General features: G+C 39.9%; 1 protein-coding gene across 1 annotated transcript; it reads left to right on the top strand.

Annotated features, from left to right (window-relative positions):
* Positions 1-513: 513 nt before the first annotated feature.
* On the top strand, positions 514-8138 carry ilvbl (ilvB (bacterial acetolactate synthase)-like). The gene is made up of 14 exons (XM_003441676.5): positions 514-956; positions 1391-1592; positions 2287-2414; positions 2528-2778; positions 2935-3034; positions 3132-3229; positions 3478-3614; positions 3979-4113; positions 4309-4423; positions 4529-4698; positions 4883-4953; positions 5046-5117; positions 5331-5436; positions 6944-8138. The coding sequence occupies exons 1-14, from the start codon at positions 843-845 to the stop codon at positions 7120-7122; spliced, it is 1878 nt and encodes a 625-aa protein (XP_003441724.1). The 5' UTR covers positions 514-842; the 3' UTR covers positions 7123-8138.
* Positions 8139-8593: the final 455 nt, after the last annotated feature.

Here is an 8593-nt window from a genome sequence, read left to right as displayed (position 1 = left end):
CTTTTTTGTCTTTTCACTGTGAACCCGTTGTAAAAATTGAATTGTATAGCAGAGAGTTAAAAAAAACAAAAAAAACCAGGAATTTTTCTGTCATTTGTTTATTTATCTGTTACTGCAATGGGGGAGGTCTATCTATGCCCTCCACTTTTTTCATAGCCATTCAGTGGGCCAGATTGGAGTCTTTTCCCGGTTGATTTTGGCCCCGGGTCTCACGTTTGACACACCTGAACTAGAGACCGTCCTTGGCTTGAACAGCGCCCTCACATTCACTAAAGACGGAAATAAATCTTTACCTTGACAATAAAGGTACAATGTCTGCCATACATGTGAGCATACGATTAAATACACAGCAACTAATGAAGACTCAAGTGTAACTTTTATTGCCTTCATGACTACAGAAAAATAATAACAATTGGAAAAGAAAATCCCCGTGTATACGCCACAAATAAATGCTGTGAATTTTAGCAGCAGGCACATATTTTGAAAATTACTAAACGGAAGTACCGTATATCCTTTACAGGTGGCTTTACCATTAACTGTCACATTTCTTTCCGTGTCGGGGCAGGGGTAAGGTAAAGGGTACTTTGTCGTTTCAAGTTGTAGACGACCTAATGTCCTTCAGAGCCTCAGAGTAACTTTAAATTTTATAACTTCTGAGTGAATGTAGTTGCACGTGTATGCCTTTGAAATGGGTGTATAGCAGTTGTAGTAGAAGCTCCATAGTTTATTAGCCTAGCTTGAACCGGTGAGCTGCTGAACCGGTAGCTCCGTAGATTTCGATATAATACGTTTAGCCTAGTTAGTTTCTTTTCAGAAATTAGGATTTGCATCTGCATTCTAGCATGGAGCCCTTTGGAGTCGTCGGCATTGTTCTCGGATGCTTTACAAGCATGGTGCTGGGTGGGCTACTGTTTGCAGCCTACAAACTTGGCATACTCTACCAATTGTTCCACAAGGTAGGTGTTTAAAAAAAAGTCAACACCGTAATCTGTGTGCTTTTCTGTGCCATCCTTCGTTATGCACTCTGTTTTCAGTTGGTGCATAATCTGTGGCCACTTAAACAAGAAAGTCTTCCTCAGGCAGTCAGTGTTGAAGCGTAAGCTGGACTCCATTCACGTAAACTTTGACCAGCTTTGTGGTTTTCCAGCACAAAGGTTATCAGATCCCCGCGGCTCCACATCAACACTGCAGCCCTGAACAATATGCGGTTGTTGCATAATAGGAAACGACAGTGGGATGAAAAGGAGTGTGACAGGTGGCCTTACAGAGCACAGTCAGCTCTTTATATTAGACAGAGGTTTTATCTTAGTTTACACGATTGTTTATGTGGTTAAAACAGCCACGATCTTGTTTGCAGTAACCTATTTCTGTCACTCTTTACTTATTCCAGACTGACACAAAGAGCTCGAAGCACGGTGGCGACATTGTGGCAGAGGTCCTCCACGCCCATGGGGTCAAGTACATTTTCACTCTTGTCGGTGGGCATATTTCACCTATCCTGGTGGCTTGCGAGAAGGTGGGGATCCGGATCGTGGACACTAGGCACGAGGCCACTGCGGTCTTCGCTGCTGATGCTGTGGCAAGACTTTCAGGTACAGGTTTAGATTGCGTGAAAATGCATCTCCAGTGATATGACTCATTTTTATGAGCGCACACATTGTGTTCGCACAGCTTATTCTAAACAAAACATGTGGGCGTTGAAGTCTTGTCAGGGTTTGTCTTAGCAGCAGGCGTTCCACCCCCTGCAGACATTATGATTTATCAAGCAAAGGTGCATCTAACAGCATTCTTAGTGGCTAAAAGGAGTTAACACTTCCCTGAAACCATGGTTTGGTTTAGATGTTATTAAGGTGGCATGAAGAATTTAAAAAGAAAAAAAAAAAAAAAAACAGGAAGAAAATTAGCACTGACCTGATCTTTTGATTTGATCATGAACAAAGTGTCTTTCAACATTATGGGTCTTACTGTTCTAGTTTCCATTAGCTGGACATTATCAGATCCCCATGGCTATCAGAAGATGGGGGGGGGGTTTCACAATTTTGGTCTCGGTTTAGATGTTGTTACACTCCTATTACCCCCCCAGTTGAGAAATTCACATTATTACAGCACCAAAAAGAATAGAGAGGGATTCAAAGAAATTAATGCAGAAGTAAAACATAACTTATAGCAATAATACTACACAGCAATGGAACAAAAATGTACACTATACAAGGTAGAGATAAATGTAGGTGCACCTTTGTAATAGCTCTGACTTGTTGATAGCTGTTATGCTTGTTTCTGCTTCAGGTACGGTTGGTGTAGCCGCTGTGACGGCTGGCCCAGGCCTCACTAACACAGTGACAGCAGTGAAGAATGCTCAGATGGCTGAATCTCCTTTGCTGCTCATTGGAGGAGCTGCTGGCACGCTACTCCAGGTGGAGTGGATTCAGATATTATTAATGCCACCGCAATATTAATGTGCATGCAGAGTAAAACGACAGGAAAAAACAGTAGTGTTCAGTGTTTATCAATTGTGTTTGCGGAACAGGGCAGAGGAGCGCTGCAAGATATCGACCAGATGTCTCTCTTCAAGCCTTTGTGTAAGTTCTGCACCTCCATCAGGACTGTCAGAGAAATTGTGCCTACGGTCAGGAAGGCGTTGGCCATTGCTCAGTCGGGAACCCCTGGTCCTGTTTTCATAGAGTTCCCCATTGACACACTCTACCCCTTCCACCTGGTGTCTAAGGAGTTTGTTGTTAAGAACCCTCCCAAAGGCCTGATGGGAAAAATTGTCTCATGGTATGTTGTTTTTGCACTGCATGCTACTGTTTGGGTTATTTATAATGTTTGCATCTTTTATAATATCATAATTTCTTTCCTCATTATTCTTCCCTAATCAGAAGTGTGTTCATATGTTCTGAATTATTTGATTTTTGTGGTCTGCTTCCTTCAAAGGTACCTTCATAACCACCTCATGAATCTCTTTGCTGGAGCCTGGGAGCCCAAGGATGTGTCTCCACTTCCTCTTCACATCCCTCAAGCCACAGACGATCAGGTAAGTCTTAGTAAACGTAGTAAATGTTCGTCAATACGTAAGTGCTCTGGCCATTGGAGATTGACAGCATTTTTAAACATTTTTTGATGCACATCAGATCCAAAAGTGCCTAGAGCTGGTGAGTCGAGCCAAGAAACCTGTTATTGTGCTGGGTAGTCAAGCAACACTACCCCCAACACCAGTGGATAACATCAGGTAAAGGATGAGCCACGTGTCCTTTTATTTTTCTGCCACTCTTTCTTGTTCAGTGTTGATACTGGAAGTGTTTGTTAAAATGTGTTAAAGTATTCCTGTGGTGAGCCTTATGGAAGTTTTTCTTCAGTCTTCAAATATCAGTGAAATGATATTTTGGTATTTTACTTGGATACATCTGGTCAAAATGGTTTCCCCCTTAAAAAAAAAAAAGTTTTTATTTATTTCATTTATTTGTTTATTTTAAACAGGAAGGCTTTGGAGGATCTGGGCATCCCCTGCTTTCTCGGGGGTATGTCTCGTGGCTTGCTGGGTAAAGACAGCCCCATCCACATCCGACAAAACAGACGAGATGCTCTGAAGGAAGCCGATGTGGTAGTCCTGGCAGGTCAGGCAAACATTGTTTCCTTTTTATTCCAGAATGATAAAAAGAGAAATAACATTTTGAGACCAACCTATTTAATATTAATATTATACTCTAAAGAAAATTATGCAGGATAACTGCGTTTCAAAATATGTTGGAGTAAATATTTAACAAAGTTCCACAATGGATCAGTGTTATTGATTGCATTTTTAATTTTTTAGTAATTCAGTAATTCTTTACCATCTTTTGCCTCCTGAATTTAATTTATTCTGGAAGTATGTGTTGCAATATAGAGAGAGGTTAAACTGTGTTTTTTACATAGTGTGTATAGCTGCAGGCTCACCACGATCCCTGGAGAAATATTGACTTTTGTGAGCCGTGTTTACAGGTACTGTGTGTGACTTCCGGCTGAGTTACGGTAGAACTCTCAGCAGACGCAGCAAGATCATCGCTGTCAACAGAGACAAGACACAGCTGCTAAAAAACTCAGACATGTTCTGGAAACCAACTATAGCAATTCAGGGTATGTTTGCCCCCTGATTTCATGCTAGCTTTAAAGGAAGGAAAGATTCAAAAATCTTTAGATAATCATAAAATATTGTACCTGTGGTGCATATAAATTTAAGCATACTCCTGATTTGTTTTCTTTAGAGTTGGACCTAAGAATAAATACATCAATTCAACAACTGCATAAAAAAAACCCAAATTGTATTTTTAGGTGATGCTGGATCATTCTTAGTGCGACTTTCTGAAGGGCTGAAAGGCCATCGCTGTCCAGAAGAATGGCCTCAGAGCCTCAAAGCAGGGGATGCGACCAAAGAAGCTACAAACAGGTAAGCCGTGGGGTTGTGTTAAAGTATGCATTGTGAAATCTTTTATCTGTAACCATCACAAAAGCTAACATGTTGCTTTTTTTATTTATTTATTTTTTATTTCAGGGCTAAAGCTGAGGAGAAGACTGAATACCACTTAAATCCCTTGAAAGCCCTCCATTGTGTGGATGAGCTGATGGCTGAGGACAGCATCATTGTTGCAGATGGAGGAGATTTTGTAGGAAGTGCTGCTTACATAATGAAACCAAGAGGACCTCTGTGTTGGCTCGATCCAGGTAGGATGCTGCTGGCAAAGCAAAAAGTTTAATTAAAACGATGAAATATTTTGGCTGTTTAAACCAAAAGCTTTATAAGTAAAATAAAAATCCATAGTGCACAAGTTTTGGCTGGATGATAATTGTATTCTGAGTTAGTTGCAGTCATGATGTTTTAATCTTGCTCTTCATTTCTTTCCTATAGGAGCCTTTGGGACTCTGGGAGTTGGAGGTGGTTTTGCTTTGGGGGCAAAACTGTGCCGGCCTGAATCTGAGGTATGTCTGAGGAGCTTTGCCTGATCATCTGATGATCAGTTTAAAAAATCATTGACGATTTAAAAACAAAAGCTATGTTGTGTTTGTTTCAGGTGTGGATAGTCTATGGTGATGGCTCCTTAGGATACAGTATTGCAGAGATTGACACATTCACTAGACACAAGGTAAAATCACTCACAACTCTATTTAGATTACATGTATGTAATCTATGAAAGCAAGGTAGCTAACAGTAGTCAGTTAGGAACAGTGCACATGTGGTCTAGAGAATGATCTAATTATCAAAACCAAATGAAAATGATGGAAGTGTATATTTTTGTGTGTTCGTATTTTTCTGCTGATGTCTTTTGATAATGCATGCTCTGCTTTTCACACCACAGACACCAGTGATAGCTCTGGTGGGAAATGATGCGTGCTGGAGTCAGATATCCAGAGAGCAGGTTCCTATGCTCGGCAGCAACGTGGCATGCGGCCTTGCATATACAGGTAGATTTATAATGTTCATATTCATGCTGTGATTGGTTGTAGAATACACTAAGTCAGTGGTTCCCAAACTTTTTTTGCCAGGCCCCCCCTTTTTACAAGAAAAATGTTCGCGCCCCCCACCACCACCCCCCGCACAAACACATCCTCCAAACACACACACCCATATTTTGTTTACAAACTCCATTGCGGTTTATTTCACACCTCAAACATTTAGTAAACAATTAAGCAAATACAAGTAAACGGCAATAAATTACAGGTAGTAATAAAATATACTACTAACTCTTTTACGCTACATCCACAACTACACGGGTATTTTTGAAAACTCAGCTGTTTCTATGCGTTTGGGCTTTTCGTCAACACGTAAACGGCGTTGCGATTCACCGAAAACGGAGATTATTTAAAACTCCTTTTTTGCGTTTATGTGTGGACGAGGAATACAGAGTTCGTCACGCAATGTCAAAGGTATGTGCCTTTTTTCACGTCACGCTGTGCGCCACGTTATTGTTTACATGAGATGAATTGCAGAATGGCAGATAGAGACAAAATACTGTTAATCTGACTATCTTCAGGTTTTACACGCTTACATATACACACGCAGTTACTGTCCCTCCATTTAGAAAGGCAGAGGCGTCACGGTGTAATTATTTTACGTGTAGTTGTTTTTTTTTTCCTGTGTAATAATATTCAACATTGCTATCAATACATTTTTCAAAAAATGCCTCTCTGTGCAAAATGGGTTTAAACACATAAACAGCTGTGAGATACTGTTTGTCCGTGATTTGAACAGGGGGAACAAATACGGCAGGATCAGCCTGATATTATTTGTATCCCACTGTAACTTTACCGCATAAAGAGCTAACATCATGTTAGCTCTTGATTTTTAGTTCACAAACACTTCTTGTAATAACTAACTACTCCCGACATTTAATGTCGGGAGTAGTTAGTTATTACAAGAAGTGTTTGTGAACTAAAAATCAAGAATGTGGGATACTGTTTGTCCGTGATTTGGAGAGCACAGCGCGTGCTTTGGACATGTTAGTAACATGTCCAAAATGTCAGGAGTAGTTAGTTATTACAAGAAGTGTTTGTGAACTAAAAATCAAGAATGTGAGATACTGTTTGTCCGTGATTTGGAGAGCACAGCGCTGCTCCCGACGCAGGGAAACTAATTTTGCAGGGGAGACCTACCTTGGCACTTGTGCAGGTGAAGCCAAAGGGAAGATATGCTTCACCATATTTTCCTGTCTTTGGCTTGGAAGGAAGTTGGTTTGGAAACATATTTGGCGATGCTTCATCTCCTGCTTTGCGTTTGTGTGGGAGCCCCGTCAAAAACCTGTCCACAGTGTCCAAGCGCTCTCTCTCTTTTTTTTTTTTTTTTTTTTTTCATACCGCGCCCCCCCCTGCAATGGCTCTGCGCCCCCCTAGGGGCGGGCCCCACACTTTGGGAACCTCTGCACTAAGTGATGTCTGGGCATATGTTAAAAGGTAAATTCTCTTCTTTTTGCAGACTATCACATAGTGGCAGATGGCTATGGTGGGAAGGGCTACCTTATAGGCTCTGAAAATGAAGAAAAGTTAAATGACATCATCAGACAAGCTCAGAGGGATGCCCGGGAGGGCAAGGCTGCACTTATCAATGTTCTGATAGGGAAGACCAATTTTAGAGATGGCTCTATCTCAATATAGAATATCTGTGTAATACAGTAACCATGAATTCTTTATCCTTTAACTCTGGCTACCCTGATGGACTCTTAATATCTGGGTTTGTGCAGGATTCTTTTTGTGTGACCTGGATCCAATCTCTGCTAGTGCACTTAAAGCCATAATTCACTCTGATAAATCACCTTATTGTGTGCCGATCTCTCTTGGATCACATATTATTTCCTCCATCAGATTAGCAAAGAATTCATAGCACATCCACTAAATATCAGTTATGACTGTTATCCTCCCTATTGTGATACAGATCATGACTTTATTTTAAATTTAGTTATTTAACATTAAGTTTTACTTAAAACATAGCTCCAGACCTGCCAGCCTAGACAAACATACAGTCTGTGCTTAAAATTTTCAGAGAATAGCTGCTGCATTTTTTTTTTAAAGGGGGGTAAAAGGGAATGTTAAGGGATTATTCCTGTTTGGAAATTTTGTGGTTCAGTTTTTGACGGTTAAACAGCCGATTACAACTTTTGCAAATAAACAGTGAATGAAATCACTTGTGTGAGAGAGAGCATTAGCTACCAGTATGCCTTTTTCTCCTGTTCTGACATGAACACATAGCCTTTTTATGTGGACACAGGACATCTTAGAACTGTATTTAGTCAATAATTTATAATTTAGGAAATCACTTTGTAGAATGGGGAAAACATTTTGATTTTGAATGTTGATAACTGACTAACGGTATGCCTTCATAACGTTTGATTGTATCTTCAAAATGCATTGCCATGAAGAGACTGAAAACGTGTCTGCTGATTCGATTATATATCTAAACAATATTTGATACTAACTTGTTTGCAGTGATATGGGCTAAGCCTGTACACAGTCTGGATTGCACTATTATCGTAAGATATTTACTCACCAAGTGAACACATGTCAGTTATTACACTCCTGTATGTACTGTTGTCTTGTTTGGCACATTGTGTGTTGAAATTTGAATCATAAAATGTTAATTTGGATTGATTCTGAAATAAATTTTTAAGAAAAGAGGTAATGAGTGGGTTATCTTCTGATTTATTTATTTATTTTTAGCAACACTCCCACTGCATCTATGCAAAGTCACAACTTAACACTTCCATCACCTTTTGTATTTCTTGGGTTAATTGTTTTTAGTTTTTTTTTTGTTGTTGTTCAAACTAAAGTTAGTGTTGCACATATAAAACTGATTTAGATGTTTTAGGTGGTATGTTTACAGAAGTTTGTAATGACACCAAGCATTCATTATCTCTGCATCACCCATCAACCAAGCCTTTACTCAACGCATAAACATCTTTGTATTTTTGTATTTTCGCTACATTAACACAACAAAAACGCTAAAGATTCGAATCGTGTTTATCGTAACAGGTGACTTTTGCCCCAAATACTTCTCTGGGTGCAGTTAGTATTTCAACCGGGAGATGGCAGTGCAGTAGTGGTATTGTTAAAGTCTGTGCTGACGTGTTGT

Source organism: Oreochromis niloticus, linkage group LG14, assembly GCF_001858045.2.
Source record: "Oreochromis niloticus isolate F11D_XX linkage group LG14, O_niloticus_UMD_NMBU, whole genome shotgun sequence".
NCBI classification, from domain to species: domain Eukaryota; kingdom Metazoa; phylum Chordata; class Actinopteri; order Cichliformes; family Cichlidae; genus Oreochromis; species Oreochromis niloticus.
The sequence above is the reverse complement of the archived record's forward strand: the minus strand, read 5'-3'. Positions and strand labels throughout refer to the sequence as shown.

What these genes read in the sequence shown, in the direction of transcription:
- ilvbl (XM_003441676.5), top strand. Translation starts at nt 843, where the DNA reads ATGGAGCCCTTTGGAGTCGTCGGCATTGTTCTCGGATGCTTTACAAGC. An exon ending in CGATGTGGTAGTCCTGGCAG is followed by an intron (nt 3,615 to 3,978) that starts GTCAGGCAAACA and finishes CCGTGTTTACAG; the next exon opens with GTACTGTGTGTGACTTCCGG. An exon ending in ATGCGGCCTTGCATATACAG is followed by an intron (nt 5,437 to 6,943) that starts GTAGATTTATAA and finishes TTCTTTTTGCAG; the next exon opens with ACTATCACATAGTGGCAGAT.